Source organism: Scyliorhinus torazame, chromosome 6 (assembly GCF_047496885.1).
Source record: "Scyliorhinus torazame isolate Kashiwa2021f chromosome 6, sScyTor2.1, whole genome shotgun sequence".
Classification (NCBI taxonomy): Eukaryota; Metazoa; Chordata; class Chondrichthyes; order Carcharhiniformes; family Scyliorhinidae; genus Scyliorhinus; species Scyliorhinus torazame.
The window spans coordinates 105,547,927-105,565,594 of record NC_092712.1 but is presented as its reverse complement, the minus strand read 5'-3'; the positions used below and the strand labels follow the sequence as shown (position 1 = coordinate 105,565,594).

The window sequence follows — 17,668 nt, the reverse complement described above, 5'->3', positions numbered from 1 at the left end:
TTTTCCGCTGCAGTCAATGTGCGGGAGGCGAAAGCTATTGGCTGCTCGGCCCCGTTCTCCATCTTGTGGGACAGGACGGCCCCAATACCATGCGGCGATGCATCACACGTGATGAGCAAAGGCTTTCCAGGATCTTAGTGGGTTAGTAACCCAGACGACGACAATTGTTGTTTTACCCGCCAGAAAGCGGTTTCTTATGGCTGACCCCAAACCCAGGTGTGATTCTTCTTTAGCAGAAGGTGCAACGGGGCCAGCGTAGTTGCCAGATTGGGGAGGAACTACCCGTAATAGTTTATGAGGTCGAGAAAAGAACGAAGATGCGAAGTGTCAGTCGGGGCGAGAGCCGGTTGAATTGCGCGCACCTTCTCTGCGACGGGGTGCAAACCTTCGCGGTCCACCCGATAACCCAGGTAGACTACTTCCTTCCCCTGAAAGACACACTTTGTGCGACGTAAACGGACTCCAGCCTCTGAAAAGCATCTAAGGACAGCCTCCAAATTTTCAAAATGTTCCTGCTCCGACGTCCCTATAATCAGAACGTAGTCTAAGTCGACAGCGACACGTGGTAAACCTCTCAGGTTGCCCTCCATGACATGTTGAAAAATAGCGCAGGCAGAGGATATCCCAAAGGGCAACTGTGTATATTCATACAGGCCCCGGTGTGTATTGATAGTTACATCAGGCCGGGAGGCAGGGTCCAGCTCCAACTGTAGCAAGACTCATATCTTCTTTTGTGAACGAGAGTCCGCCTGCAAGCTTCGCATAGAGATCCTCTATGCGAGGCATTGGATATCGGTCGAGCCAGGAAGCCGTATTCACTGTAAGTTTATAGTCGCCGCACAAAGCGAACTGTGGCATCTGGCTTCATTACAGGTACAATTGGTGCTGCCCAGTCAGCGAAACGGATGGGCCTGATAATACCCAAGGTCTCCAAACGAGTGAGCTCCCCTTCTACCTTCTCGAGAAAGGCGTAAGGCTCCGGGCTCGCCCGTAAATAGCGCGGCGTGGCTCCTGGTTCGACTTGGATATGGGCTACAGCCCCTTTTATTTTCTCCAAACCGGGCTGGAATACATCTGGGTACCGTCCTAGCACCTCAGTCAACCCTCCAGAACCTGTTTGGAGAATGTGCTGCCACTGCAGCCGCAAATGGCGCAACCAGTCCCGACCCAACAGCCTGGGCCCGTGGCCGCACACCACGATAAGTGGGAAACGCCCCTCCTGGCGTCCATAAACAACAGGGGTCATCGTAGTTCCTGCAATGTCCAATGGTTGCCCCGTGTAGGTGGCCAACCTGGCCTGTGTGTCGGTTAATGTAAGGGTCTGTATGCACTGCTTGATGCGGTCGAATGTCCTCTGGGCGATCACGGAGACCGCTGCGCCAGTGTCTAACTCCATCTCAAGCGGGTGACCATTGATCCGTACTGTCACCTTAATGGGGATCACATGGAGAGCTGCCACACAATGCAGCTGCAGGCTGTCGTCCTCCGTTTCCATGTTCATCCAAATGGAAGGTACGGACACTGGGCTGGCCGGGGTCGGCTGGGGTCGGCGCCCACAAGTCCGATACGGACATGGCACCTCATCCATTGGTTCTGGAGAAGGCCCCCTTCAGGGAGGAATGTCCAACGGCCACTGGTGTCGATCTGGACGTCGCCTCGTCCAAGGTACTGCAGGGGTGCAGGGAGACGCTTTTAGACGGAAGGGGTTGCGCCCCAAGGCGTACACCTCCACTCCCTGTAGCTCCTGCAGTCCCCGTTCTGCGCTCTCTCGGGATAATAGTATTTGAATGGCCTGTTGAAAAGTCAATGTTGGCTCAGCTAACACCTTTCTCTGGGTGGCCGCATTGTTAATACCGCAAACCAAACGGTCGCGTAACATTTCTGACGCGGTTCCACCATAGTCACAGTACTCCGCAATCCTGCGTAGCCTGGATAGAAACTCTGCAAGGGATTCTCCTGGGGTCCTCTCAGTGGTATTAAACCGGTAACACTGGACTATCGTGGGCGGGGTTGGGTTAAAATGTTGCCCCACTAAGTTCATAAGTTCATCAAACGCCTTGGTGTCTGGGCAGCTGGGTACGTAAGGCTCCTTTGTCGTGGAAATTATAATAAAGACAAATTCCTCGAGGTTCGATTTAAGGAAATTTATTTACACAAATATATTTGTGGAGGGAGAGTGCTCCGGCTGCATAGCCAGGGCACTGCACTCTGAGATTTGATTGAAGACAGCATATTTTTATAGTCAGAAATAACAGCTTGAAGTAAACAGGCATGATTATATTAAATAGATCTTGGAAAGTATGAAAGATTTTTTGAAAAATAATTTTTATTAAAGGTTTTCATAAAATATCAACAACAAAATGAGGAAGAAAAAAGAACCCAACAGGGGTAAGTACAAAACACAATCTAAAAAAGCAACCCCCCAAACCCCCCCCCCCGTACCTGAATAATAAATTAACATTAACACCCCGACTTAAGACAACAGGTGTATACACACCCTCAGACCTTTCCAGTGTAAATAACATAAACAAAAATAAAGTAAAGCACCCCCCCCACCCCCGAGCTGCTGCTGCCATTGACCAATGTCTAGCGTTCTGCCAGAAAGTCTAAGAACGGTTGCCACCGCCTAAAGAACCCTTGTACCGACCCACTCAAGGCAAATTTCACCCTCTCCAATTTAATGAACCCTGCCATATCGCTGATCCAGGATTCCACGCTTGGGGGCCTCGTATCTTTCCACTGAAGGAGAATCCTTCGCTGGGCTACCAGGGACGCAAAGGCCAGAATTCCGGCCTCTTTCGCCTCCTGCACTCCCGGCTCCTCTGCCACCCCAAATATTGCAAGCCCCCAGCCCGGTTTGACCCTGGATCCTACCACCCTCGACACCGTCCTCGCTACGCGCTTCCAAAATTCCTCCAGCGCTGGGCATGCCCAGAACATATGGGTGTGATTTGCTGGGCTCCCTGAGCACCTAACACACCTGTCCTCACCCCCAAAGAACCTGTTCATCCTTGTCCCGGTCATGCGTGCCCTGTGCAGCACCTTAAACTGTATGAGGCTGAGCCTCGCGCATGAAGAGGAATTGTTCACCGTCCCGAGGGCATCTGCCCACGTCCCCTCTTCGATCTCCTCTCCCAACTCCTCCTCCCATTTATCTTTCAACTCCACCACCGAGGCCTCCTCCTCCTCCTGCATCACCTGGTAAGTTTCCAAAATCTTCCCCACTCCCACCCACCCCCCCGAGAGCACCCTGTCCTGTACTGTGTGTGGCAGTAGCCGTGGGAATTCCACCACCTGCCGTCTGGCAAACGCCCTTACCTGAAGGTGTTCCCCTGGGGGAGCCTGTACTCTGGGGGAGCCCGTACTTCTCCTCCAGCTCACCCAAGCTCGCGAACTTCCCGTCCACAAACAGGTCCCCCAACTTTCGTATGCCTGCCCTGTGCCACCCCGAAAACCCTCCACCTGTTCTTCCTGGGGCGAACCGGTGGTTCCCCCGTAATGGGGTCCACGCCGAGGCCCTAACTTCCCCCCTATGCCGCCTCCAAATTTTGAGGGCCGCCACCACCACCGGGCTCGTGGTATACCTCCTTGGAGGGAGTGGCAGCGGTGCCGTTGCCAGCACACCCAGACTTGTACCCACACAGGACGCCGTCTCCAGCCTCTTCCATGCAGCCCCCTCCCCCTCCACACCCACTTGTGCACCATTGTCGCATTGGCGGCCCAGTAGTACCCACAGAGGTTGGGCAGCGCCAGCCCCCCCCCTATCTCTACTCCGCTCCAGGAACACTCTTCTCACCCTCGGAGTCCCTCGCGCCCACACAAACCCCATTATACTCCTGTTAACCCGCCTGAAAAAAGCCTTCGGGATAAACACGGGGAGGCACTGGAACAGGAACAAAAACCTTGGGAGCACCGTCATTTTGATTGACTGCACCCTACCCGCCAGGGACAGCGGCAACGCGCCCCACCTCTTGAACTCCTCCTCCATTTGCTCCACCAGCCTTGTAAAGTTAAGCCTATGCAGGTCCCCCCAGCTCCTGGCCACCTGGACCCCCAAATATCTGAAACTCCTCTCCGCCCTTTTTAGTGGGAGCTCGCCAATCCCCCTCTCCTGGTCCCCTAGCTGAACTACGAACAGCTCGCTCTTCCCCATATTGAGCTTGTACCCCGAAAAGTCCCCGAATTCCCTAAGCATCCTCATTACCTCTGGCATTCCTCCCACCGGGTCCACCACATACAGCAGCAGGTTGTCCGCATAAAGCGACACCCTATGCTCCTCCCCACCCCGCACCAACCCCCTCCAGTTCCTCGACTCTCTCAGTGCCATAGCCAGGGGTTCAATCGCCAGTGCGAAGAGCAGGGGGGACAGGGGACACCCCTGTCTCGTCCCTCGGTGCAACTGAAAGTACTCGGACCTCCTCCTATTTGTGGCCACACTCGCCATCGGGACCTCGTACAACAGCGTAACCCACCTGACAAACCCCTCCCCAAACCCGAACCTCTTCAGCACCTCCCACAGGTACCCCCACTCTACCCTATCGAAGGCTTTCTCAGCGTCCATCGCCACCACTATCTCCGCCTCCCCCTCCCTCGCCGGCATCATGATAACGTTCAAAAGCCTCCGCACATTCGCGTTCAACTGTCTCCCCTTCACAAACCCCGTCTGGTCTTCATGGATGATCTGTGGCACACAATCCTCAATCCTCGTGGCTAAGACCTTCGCCAGCACCTTGGCATCTACATTTAGCAAGGAAATCGGTCTGTAAGACCCACATTGCAGGGGATCCTTGTCCCGCTTCAGGATCAAGGAGATCAGTGCGCGGGACATCGTCGGGGGTAAAGCCCCCCCCTCCCTTGCCTCATTAAAGGTCCTAACTAACAGCGGGCCCAACAGGTCCATATATTTTTTATAGAACTCGACCGGGAAACCATCCGGCCCTGCTTCCTATCCCTTTGATCAGCTCCTCCAGCCCAATCGGGGACCCAGTCCCGCCACCAGTCCCTCTTCCACCTTTGGAAACCTCACATTGGTCCAGGAAACGGCCCATCCCTCCCTCCTCCCGTGGGGGCTCGGATCGGTACAATTCCTCGTAGAGGAAAGTATGAAAGATGAAATACGAAGTACGTATGTTCTTGCCCTTGGCTAAAAAAAACTCGAGTACACATTTTGTTATCTTTCGGAGGACAATGTGTTTTCATAATAAGGCTGAGACCAGAATATTAAGCAGTATTTTGTTTATGTTACCTGACCTACTTATTTTCATTCAAAAGCAGTGTTGAACTATAGTCTAGCATTTCCCAGCATCCTTTTAAGTTGGCAACTCATTAATTTCCCTTCCATACACGGCAAACGTTTGTGGGCCGTAGGCGGTGAGCAAAATGACCACCTGCCGCTCGTTTTTGGTGATGTTGTTTGCCTGGAAAAAGTAACGCATCCGTTGTGGGTATTGGTTCCAACTTTCCAGCGCAGCATCAAAAACATCCAAATGTCCATACAGAGGCATGGTGTAACAGAAAAACAACTTCCAACCTGTATCCAACAAAAATCCAGGGAGGTGGCTTCAGCAGCGTAGACAGCTATCCACGTTAACCCTCATCACCAGTTTTGTGAGGGCCACAAAGAATCCAGCACGAGTTAAAGATTAGAAAGAAATAACATCTATTTACAACAACATATATATACAGCAGCAGCTCCCTTGCTGCTCACTCCTCTCTAGCTGGTTCCAAACTGGCCAGCTTTATTTATGCAAGGAATCTGCTAATGATTTCTCCGCCCCCCTCATTGGGGAAGCTCATACTCCCAAAGGATTGTGGGATTGCCATTAGTCCCCAGCCAGTGGTAAGCAGGCAGGTTAGAACAGGGGACCAAAGGGCAGCAGCTGGAGTTGCCCTTGGTATGAGAATACACGATCTGCAGGATGGCATTTGAATCAGCTGGTGCTGAACCCCACAGCCCAGGAACAACCCCCCACCAATGGCGCCTGATCCCGCCGACCAAGCTTGTTCACTGATCACTGGGGCAGCAGCTCCAGAGACCTTGGGCTGATAACCCGATTTTGAAGAAGGCTACTCACTTCCTCAAATGCCCACAGCAGCCAATGGATTTGCTGCTAATGGCTCAGTCAAGCATGTTGATTTGGATCTGGCCTAGTGAGAGTGAGATCGTGATGTTTTGCGAGGTTCAATTGAATCTTGCGAGGCGTTGCAAATGTTGTAACAGGTTTCTTGTGAGATTCAACAGCATCGCCCGACACCAAGTCAGACCGACAAGGCCGTTAAATAATGCCCATGGATTCAAATTCCAACAAGGTAAATGGTAAGATCCTGAAGCCTAAGCTCATGCTGTGGTGACACGGGCTCAAATCCCACCCCCTTGTGGTGTGCCCTCTCGAGAAAAAGCATGGCATATTCAACTGGGCCAACTGCCACCAATCAGCCTACTTGATCATTTGCAAACTGGTTGGAGAAATTGTTGACTAAGCTAGCAAGTAGCTCTTACTTAGCAACAACCTGCTCACTGATGCTCAGTTTGGTTCCACCTGGGCCAATTAGTTCCTGGCCTCATTACAACATTGACAAAAGATCTGGGCCGGGATTCTCCCCTAACCAGCGGGCGGGCCGTGCCGGCGCCAAAGAGTGGCGTGAACCACTCCGGCGTCGGGCTGCCCGGACATTGTGGAATCCTCCGCACTTCCGGGGGCTCGGCCGGCGCTGGAGTGGTTGCACGCCGTCCCCGCCGATTCTCCGACCCGGCGGGGGGTCGGAGAATCCCGCCCCTGAACTCAAGTGGTGTGGTGAGAGTCACTGCATGTGTCATCCAAGGCAAAATTTGACCAATTATAGCATCAAGGGGAGCTCGCAAAATTGAAGTCAATGGGAATTGGAGGAGTGGGGGGTACTCTCCCCTAGTTGGAGTCAAAAATAGCATAAAAGAAGATGGTTGGGCAGCACGGTGGCACAGTGGGTAGCACTGCTGCCTCGCGGTGCCGAGGTGCCAGGTTCGATCCCAGCTCTGGGTCACTGTCTGTGTGGAGTTTGCACATTCTTCCTGTGTCTGCATGGGTTTCACCCCCACAACCCAAAGATGTGCAGACTAGGTGGATTGGCCACGCTAAATTGCCCCTTAATTGGAAATAATTGATTGGATATTCTAAATTTATTTTTAAAAATAAAAGAAGATGGTAATGGTTGTTGGAAGTCAATTATCTCAGTTTCCAGGACATCATTACAGGAGTTCCTTAATTGGTGTTCTAGGCCCAACCATCTTCAGCTGCTTCATGAATGACCTTTCCTCAACATAATATCAGAATTGTTTCCCTGATGATTCCACAATGTTCAGCACCATTCGTGACTCCCCAGATACCGAGGCAGCCAGTGTCTATATGCAGCAAGGTCTGCACTACGATCAGGCTTGGGCTGACAAGTGGCAAGTAACATTCACACCACACAAGTGCCAGGTAAAGACCACCAACAACAAAAAAGAATCTAACTGTGCCTCCTTGATGTTCAATGACATTACCATCACCGTATTTCCCCACCATCAATATCTTGGGCTTTCCATTGAACAGAAACTGAACTGAACAAGACACAATCGCTGATACCCAAGAAAGACAAACACCCAACCAAATGTGGATCCTACAAACCCATTTTGCTGCTCATTGAGGATGTGATAATGCTTGCAAACATCCTGGCCAGGCGACTGGAGAACTGCATACTAGAGGTGGTCGCAGAAGACCAGAGGGGCTTTGTTAAGGGTAGACAGCTAATAGCGACCATCAGGCAACTGCTGAACCTATAATGGCCCCATCCGGGGAGAGAACATCAGAGATGATCATCTCCTCAGACGCACAAAAGGCCTTCGACAAGAGTTGAGTGGAGGTACCTCATTGAGGTACTGGAGCAGTTTGACTGGGGACTGGATTCACTTCATGGGTCAAACTCCTGTACAATGCCCCTATTGTGAGCGTGCAGACCAACACCACCAGCTCTGAACACTTCCAGCTGAACAGAGGCACAAGGCAGGGATGTCCATTATCCCCATTGCTGTTCGCCCTGGCAATTGAGCCATTGGTGGTCGCTGTCAGAGTGCTGAGAAAGTGGAAGGGAATCCAAAGGGACAGAGGGCACAGAGTCTCACTCTATGCAGATGATCTGCTCCTCTACACCTTGAACCCGCAAAGCAGCATGGAAGGGACCATGAAGCTCCTGAGGGAATTTGGTGCCTTCTCAGGCTACAGGCTCAACCTGAGCAAGAATGAATGCAGCTGACACTAAAATAGGTGGTATTGTAGACAGTGAAGAAGGTTATCAAAAATTGGAGCAGGATCTTGATAAGTTGAGGAAGAGGGCTGAGAAATGGTAAGTAGAGTTCAATTCTCCCACGGGGCTGGTTTAGCACAGGGCTAAATAGCTGGCTTTTAAAGCAGACCAAGGCAGGCCAGCAGGCGGGTTCAATTCCCATACCAGCCTCCCCGAACAGGCGCCGGAATGTGGCGAGTAGGGGCTTTTCACAGTAACTTCATTTGAAGCCTACTTGTGACAATAAGCAATTTTAATTTCATTCATTTTCATTTTTCATTTCATACAGATGAATGTGAAGTGTTGCATTTTGGAAAGTCAAATCAAGGTAGGACTTTCACTGTGAATGGTAGGACCTTAGGAAGTATTATGGAACAGAGGATCCCTGGAGTTAAGGTGCACGGTTCTCTAAAGGTAGAGTCACTGGTAGATAGGGAATGAAGAAGGCTTTCGGCATGCTGGCCTTCATCAGTCAGGGCATTTAGTCTAGAAGTTGGGAATTTATGTTGCAGTTATACAGGATGTTGGTGAGGCCGCACCTGGAGTATTGTGTTCAGTTTTGGTCACCTTGCTATAGGAAAGATGTTATTAAACTGGAGAGAGTGCAGAAGAGATTTACAAGGATAAAGAACAAACAAAGAACAAAGAAATGTACAGCACAGGAACAGGCCCTTCGGCCCTCCAAGCCCATGCCGACCATGCTGCCCGACTAAACTACAAACTTCTACACTTCCTGGGTCCGTATCCCTCTATTCCCATCCTATTCATGTATTTGTCAAGATGCCCCTTAAATGTCACTATCGTCCCTGCTTCCACCACCTCCTCCGGTAGCGAGTTCCAGGCACCCACTACCCTCTGTGTAAAAAACTTGCCTCGTACATCTACTCTAAACCTTGCCCCTCTCACCTTAAACCTATGCCCCCTAGTAATTGACCCCTCTACCCTTGGGAAAAGCCTCTGACTATCCACTCTGTCTATGCCCCTCATAATTTTGTAGACCTCTATCAGGTCGCCCCTCAACCTCTGTCGTTCCAGTGAGAACAAACCAAGTTTATTCAACCGCTCCTCATAGCTAATGCCCTCCATACCAGGCAACATTCTGGTAAATCTCTTCTGCACCGTCTCTAAAGCCTCCACATCCTTCTGGTAGTGTGGCGACCAGAATTGAACACTATACTCCAAGTGTGGCCTAACTAAGGTTCTATACAGCTGCAACATGACTTGCCAATTCTTATACTCAATGCCCCAGCCAATGAAGGCAAGCATGCCGTATGCCTTCTTGACTACCTTCTCCACCTGTGTTGCTCCTTTCAGTGACCTGTGGACCTGTACACCTAGATCTCTCTGACTTTCAATACTCTTGAGGGTTCTACCATTCACTGTATATTCCCTACCTGCATTAGACCTTCCAAAATGCATTACCTCACATTTGTTGCCTCAGGATGTTGCCAATACTCCAGGGACTGAGTTATAGGGAAAGAGTACGTTGCTAAGATGTTTTTCTTTGGAGCGTAGGAGATTGAGGGGTGATCTTATAGAGGTGTGTAAGATCATGAGAGGCGTGGATAGGGAAAATGCCCTCAGTCTTATTTCCAGGGTTGGGAAATCGAGAACTAGAGGGCATAGGTTGAAGTTAAGAGGGGAAAGAATTAATGGGAACCAGAGGAGCAACACTTTTACACAGAGGGTGGTATGTATGTGGAATGAGCTGCCGTAGAAAGTGGTTGAGGCAGGGACATTGACAACATTTAAAAGGCATTTGGACAGACACATGGCTAGGAAAGGTTTAAAGGGATATGGGCCAAATGCAGGCAAACGGGGTTAGCTTAGATGGGCTTTTTGGTTGGCATGGACCAGTTTGGGCCGAAGGGCCTGTCTTCGTGCCGTAGATTCTATGATTCTGTGAACCAGCCATGTAGATCATATAAATACTGTGGCGAGTGACTCACGTCATAACTCTGCAAACTCCGTCCATCATCTAAAAGGCTTAAGTCAAGTGTGTGATTGAATACTCTCCATTTGCTTGTATGAGTGCAGCTGCAATAACACTCAAGAAACTTGTCGTCATCCAGGCTAAGGCAATCTGCTTGATTCACACCCCACCCACCACCTTAAATGACGAAGTGGCTCTGACATCCATCATTATGAAGTGCTTTGAAATGTTAGTCATGGCACGAATCAGCTCCAGCCACTCGAATTGCCTTGATCCACTACAGTTCGCCTACCGCTGCAACAAGTCCACAGCAGACGCCATCTGCCTGGCCCTGCACTCAACCCTGGAACACCTAGATAACAAAGGCACCTACGTCAGACTCCTATTTATTGACTGCAGCTCAGCCCTCAGCACTATTATTCCTACGAAACTCATCTCCAAACTCCGTGGCCTGGGCCTCGGTTCCACCCTTTGTGACTGGATCCTGAACTTCCTAACCCACAGACCACAATCAGTAACGATACACAAAAACACCTCCTCCATGATCATCCTTAACACCGGTGCCCCACAAGGTGTCCTCAGCCCCCTACTATACTCCTTGTACACCTATGACTGTGTGGCCAAATTCCCCTCCAACTCGATTTTCAAATTTGCTGATGACTCCACTGTAGTGGGTCGGATCTCAAACAATGACGAGACAGAGTACAGGAATGAGATAGAGAATCTAGTGAACTGGTGTGACGACAATAATCTCTCCCTCAATGTCAACAAAACAAAGGAGATTGTCATGACTTCAGGAAGCATAGTGGAGAACATGCCCCTGTCTACATCAATGGGAACAAAGTAGAAAGGGTCGAGAGCTTCAAATTTTTAGGTGTCCAGATCACCAACAACCTGTACTGGTCCCCCCATGCTGACACTATAGTTAAGAAAGCCCACCAATGACTACTTTCTCAGAAGACTAAGGACATTTGGCATGTCAGCTACAACTCTCACCAACTTTTAGAGATGCACCACAAAAAGCATTCTTTCTAGTTGTATCACAGCTTGGTATGGATCCTGCTCTGCCCAAGACCGCAGGAAACTACAAAAGATAGTGAATGTAGCCTAATCCATCACGCAAACCATCTCCCATCCATGGACTCTGGCTACAATTCCCGCTGCATTGGAAAGGCAGCCAGCATAATTAAGGACCCCATGCATCCCGGACATAATCTCTTCCACCTTCTTCCGTCAGGAAAAAGATACAAAGGTTTGAGGTCACGTACCAACCGACTCGAGAACAGCTTCTTCTCTGCTGCCATCAGACCTTTGAATGGACCTACCTCGTATTGAGTTGATCTTTTCTCTACACCCTAGCTATGACTGTAACATTTCATTCTGCAGTCTCTCCTTCCTTCCCTATGTACGGTATGCGTTGTCTGTATAGCAGGCATGAAACAATACTTTTCACTGTATACTAATATATGTGACAATAATCAAATCAAATCAAATAAATGTTCACTCTCTCAACACTGACATCTAGTGGCAGCACTGTGAACCATCTACATTTTAGGGTACAGGCTGTAAAACGGAGTTAAGGCAATAATCAAATTAGCCATGATCTTAGTGTTTGAGCAGACTCAAGAGACACTGAATTCTGTTCCTATTCATGTTGCTATGTTGAATGCAGCATTGATATGTGCGATTTATGGCAAATGCTGGAATGAGAAGTGCTAAATGCTGGAAATTGAAAATAAAACAGAAGAACATTGACAAAAGGTTACATCCAAATTGTTAACCCATCATTCCTATTTTCAGATGCTAACCTGCAGAGTATTTCCAACATTCTCTGTTTTAGGGCAGAAATATTGAAGGTATTTAATTCAGTTCCCTTTTTCCTCACAGAATGAGACTGAGCCTCATTTAGTTTATCAGGTTGCTGGCCGTGATGTTCCTTTACAGCTTCTACTATCCGGTAAGATCACAGTGATGTTCAGTATGTTTCAGAATTTTCTAACAGAATCTTAGCACATCCATGAAGAATTGATTGACGTGATGGTTTATTTTAGCACAAAGACACACATGACTTCATATGAAAAATCAAAATTGAATCAATACATGATGTTCTGAAATTACATATTATGTATTCTATATTATGGATGGAAACACAATTGCTTGACCCACTAATGATAGGATGCATATCTGTGGCATGGGTTGCTTCCAGGCAGTCAAAATGGGCTACTGATTTGCCATTGGCATTTTACACCATCATACACAGTCAATATTGCCTTTAATAAGTGGCATTTGCCAATATTTTGTCAGAATGTCAGGTTCTGATCGAAACACGATATGTAGCTCTCCAGCTGCACAGCTGGGTTTTTAGTCCAGATTTTGAACCACTGTGGGGTAAAAAAAAAATCAGTGGGGGTGGTTTGCATCATCACTGTGACTGGGCGAGACCCGATAGAGCCAGCGAGGCCAGCTCCACAAAAATCCGGGCGCCCTGATCCGCACAGAAAGAAACATCACCCTGCATCCTGTTGGTGAGGTTTGAATATTCAGTGAGGGGAGATCATCTGGTGGCGGGGGGGGGGGGGGGGGGGGGGCGGTGGAGGGGAAAGAGAGACTTACGAATTATAGGTAAAAGCACTGAAATGTATTAAAATGAAAGGGTTGAAGCTTATTACGTCATTGCTGAGGGGTATGGTAAATCGGGAAACAGGATCTCGCCAACGAGAATCTCATTTCCCTATTCTTGCGAGGTTTTGCACTTGCGTCGCGTTCGCGCTGATGGTGGATACGGGCACAAAATCGCCCCCATAGTTTCTCAGATATTCCCTTGAGTATCTGGTGTACTCTGAGTGGCAAAACATAAGGATAAAACATAATCCATGCCCCTTTTTTTTCCTACACTCAGTGCTGTGCAAGCAGCGTACATCCCAACTAGGAAACTGGAGGCTGCCTGAAATTGGAGCTCAGACCATATTAACAAGTTTATTTTAGGTGGTCAGCAGAATGCTTACAAAATGCACCCGGCAAATTTAGTGGCGGCTCAAATGCTCCTGCAGATTGGGAGCAGGCCAACTCACTGCTGAATTGATTAGCATTGCAATCATGTCTGAAAAGGGGGAAGCGGTGCTGCAGTTGTGTTGTCATTGGGTGAGTAATCCAGGCACCCAGGATAATGCCCTGGGGCCCAGGTTCAAATCCCACCACAGCAGATAGTGAAATTTGAATGCAATACAAATCTGGAATTAAGGTTTGATGATGACCATGAAACCATTGTCGATTGTCGTAAAACCCCATTTGGTTCACCAATTTCCTTTAGGAAAATAAATTTGCCATCCTTACCTGGTCTGGCCTACATGTGACTCCAGACACATACAATGTGGTTGATTCTTAAATGTCCTCTGAAACGGCCTAGCAAGCCACTCAGTTCAAGGGCAATAAGGGATGGGCAACAAATTCTGGCCCAGCTAGTGATGCCCGCATTCCATTAATGAGTAAACAAAAACAGGTGCAATGCTTACCAATTTTTACCTCTAGAAGAGCAGTGGCAAAGGGACAGTACATTAGCCTATCCACTTGGTGGAAAATTATGTGATGCAGATAATTGAAGGCAAAATTAAAACATAAAATAAAATGGGCATTTTTCCATAATAAGTTCTTGGAAATGATTAATTTATGAAACCAGAAATTATTGTTGCCAATACAATCAGACAAAGCATTGTATTCCAATTAGCGTAGTGGGCAGCACGGTAGCACAGTGGGTAGCACTGTTGCTTCACAGCTCCAGGGTCCCAGGTTCAATTCCCGGTTTGGATCACTGAGTCTGCACGTCGTCTACGTGGGTTTCCTCCGGGTGCTATGGTTTCCTCCTACAAATCCCGAAAGACGTGCTGTTAGATAATTTGGACATTCTGAATTCTCCCTCTGTGTACCCGAACAGGCGCCGGAGTGTGGCGACTAGGGGCTTTTCACAGTAACTTCATTGCAGTGTTAATGTAAGCCTATTTGTGACAATGAAGATTATTATTACTATTATATTCATTAGGCTTCCGCTTGAATCAGGCCTTAGCCACTAGTGAAAATAGTGGGATTAAAGCTACTGCAGAGTGGTAATGGAGTAACAAACTCAATTTGTGCGATTCAATTTTAACTTTAATTCCTCTTGAGAATTCCTCTTATTTTTGAAGAAGTCATAAAAATAATACTTTTGTGTTGTATATCACAATGTTGTAGTGATAAAAATTATACTCTTTAAAATAATTCCAGTTATAAATAGTTTTCTGCATGAAAATTTGTGTTCCGTATAGTGCCGACAATATATTCAGCATTTCAGTGACACATACATTGTGAATATTGTTACCGCTTCTGACAAAGTTCTATATTTCTGTTGAGTAATTAACCATAATTGTATTGATTTAAATTTGTTGATATGAATTATGTTTTGTGATGTATATTTCTTTCAGAAAATGTCGAAAGGAATGGTCTCTTTGATGCTAGGCAAACTGCCCTTTTGAGGAAAAAAAGACAGGTATGTTCAATAGTTTCAAAAATAAATTCATTAAAATGTAAATTGGAATGATTATAGTAAATATCTCTATCGCACTTGATCCATACGGAGAAGTTTTAGCTCCGTTCATTTGCCACATTGCACATTAAAGCAGCACAACATTAGTATTTGAGAAACGCTGTAGCAGTATTCAGCAATGTGCTTTCTGGCTGAATGTTTAGTATTTAAGATCGGCATGAGCAGCACGGTGGCACAGTGGTTAGCACTGCTGCCTCACAGCACCAGAAACCCAGGTTCAATTCCGGCCTTGGGTGACTGTTTGAATGGAGTTTGCCCTTTCTCCCTGTGTTTTGTGGGGTTCCTCCGGGTGCTACGGTTTGCTCCCACAGTCCAAAGGAGTGCAGGTTAAATGGTTTAGCCATGATAAAATTGTCATTGGTGTCAAAGGATGTACAGGTTAGGTGGGGCGGCAGGGATAGGGTGGGGAGTGGGCCTGTGTGAGGTGCTCTTTCAGAGGGTCAGTGCAGACTCGATGGGCTGAATGGCTTCCTGCACTGTAGAAATTGTGCGATGCTGTGCTACGTTCTCCCCGTGCCTGTGTGGGTTTCCTCCCGGTGCTCGAGTTTCCTCCCACAGTCCGAAGTTGTACAGGTTAGGTTTATTGCTCATGCTAAATTGTCCCTTAGTGTCCAAAAGTTTAAGTTGGGTTACTGGGTTATGGGGATAGGGTGGGGACGTGGGCCTAGATAGGATGCTCTTTCAGAGGGTCAATTTTGCAATGCCAGGGAAAGGGAGTGGAGACTTATTTTGCTGAATCTTTTCCCCTTTACTTTGCCTTGGGATCGTCAGGACGCACCCCAGGAGCGCGGCATTTTCCTACAACTACTGGAGGTCAAGATAGAACCATAGAAACAAATAGGAGCAGGGGGAGGCCATTCAGCCCTTCTAGCCCACTCTGCTATTCATTATGATCATGGCTGGTCATCCAACTCAATAGCCTAATCCCACTTTCTCCCATATCTTTTGATCCCCTTCGCCCTAACTGCAATATCTAACTGCTTTTGAAATCATACAATATTTTGGACTCAACTACTTCCTGTTTCTAACGAATTCCACAGGCTCACCATTCTCTGGGTGAAGAAATTTCTCCTCATCTCTGTCCTAAATCTCAACGGTGTACCCCGTATCCTCAGACTGTGCGCCCTGGTTCTGGACACATGCACCATCGGGAACATCCTTCCTGCATCTACCCTGTCCAGTCCTGTTAGAATTTTATAGGTTTCTGTGAGATCCCCCCTCATTCTTCTGAACTCTAGCGAATGCAATCCTAACCAATTCAATCTCTCCTCGTACGTCAGTCCTGCCATCCCAGGAATCAGTCTGGTAAACCTTCGCTGCACCCCCTCAACAGCAAGAACATCCTTCCTCAGATAAGGAGACAAAACTACACACAACATTCCAGGTGTAGCCTCATCAAGGCCCTGTATAATTGCAGCAAGATATCCCTGCTCCTGTACTTGAATCCTCTCGCAATGAAGGCCTGCAGACCATTTGCAATCTTTACCGCCTGCTGCACCTGCATGCTTACATTCAGTGACTGGTGTAAGAGGACATCTTGTTGCATCTTCCCCTCTCCTAATTTATGACCATTCAGACACTAGTCTGCCTTCTTGGTTTTGCTACCAAAGTGGATAACCTCGCATTTATCCAAATTATACCGCATCTGCCATTCATTTGCCCACTCATTCAAATTGTCCAAATCACACTGAAGGATCTCTGCATCCTCCTCACAGCTCACCCTCCCACCCAAATGTCAAGATATGACGTTTTGTTCCCTCATCCAAATCATTGATATATATTGTGAATAGCTGGGGTCCTATCCGATCCCTGTGCACACCATTAGTCACTGCGTGCCAATTTGAAAAAGACCTGTTAATTCCTACTCTTTGTTTCCTGTCTGCCAACCAGTTTTCTATCCATCTCAATACACTATCCCCAATCTCATGTGCTTCAATTTTACATGCTAATCCTTTATGTGGGACCTTTGTCAAAAGTCTTCTGAAAGTCCAAATACACCACATCCACTGGTTCCCTTTTATCAATTTTGCTAGTTACATCCTCGAAGAATTCCAGTAGATTTGTTAAGCATGATTTCCCTTCATAAATCCATGTTGACTGTTCCAATACTGCCACTGTTTTCTAAGTGCTCTGCTATAATATCTTTGATGATGGATTCTAGAATTTTCCCCCCAATGACGACAGGCTTACTGGTCTATAATTGCCTGCTTTCTCGCGACCTCACTTTTTAAATAGTGGGGTTACATTAGCCACCATCCAATATGCAGGAACTGTTCCGCAGTTTATAGAATCCAGGAAGATGACCACCAATGCATCCTCTACTTCTCGACCCACCTCCTTCAGTACCCTGGAATGCAGATTCTCAGGCCCTGGGGATTTATTAGCCTTCAATCTAATCAATTTCCCCAACACCACTTCTCTACCGATATTGATCACCGTCAATTCCTCCTTTTCACTAAGCCCTGCATTTCCCAACATTTATGGCATCTTTTTTGTGTCCTAATTTGTGAAGTCAGAACCAAAGTATGTATTTAGTTGCTCAGCCATTTCTTTGTCCTCTATAATACAGTCCCCTGTTTCTGACTGTAGGGGACGTATATTTGTCTTCACCAATCATTTTCTCTTCACATACCTATAGAAACTTTTACAGTCAGTTTTTATGTTCTCTGTAAGCTTACTTTTGTACTCTATTTTCCCCTTCTTAATCCCTTGGTCCTTCTTTACTGAATTCTAAACAGCTCCCAATCCTCAAACCTGTTGTTTTTCTTGGCCAATTTATATGCTACTTCCTTAGATCAAATACTAGCCCGAATTTCCCTTGTAAGCCATGGATTCACCACCTTTCCCGTTTTACTTTTGCG

General features: G+C 47.7%; 1 protein-coding gene across 10 annotated transcripts in view; it reads left to right on the top strand.

The window, feature by feature from the left end:
- The window catches only part of adam22 (ADAM metallopeptidase domain 22), a 588,297-nt gene that overhangs the window by 227,911 nt on the left and 342,718 nt on the right, over positions 1–17,668 (top strand). For all 10 annotated transcript variants that reach the window (XM_072508619.1, XM_072508628.1, XM_072508623.1 and 7 more), the window contains exons 7-8: positions 12,119–12,188; positions 14,686–14,750. In XM_072508619.1, the coding sequence (XP_072364720.1) occupies positions 12,119–12,188; positions 14,686–14,750 (135 nt within the window). The remainder of the gene's footprint in view (positions 1–12,118; positions 12,189–14,685; positions 14,751–17,668) is intronic.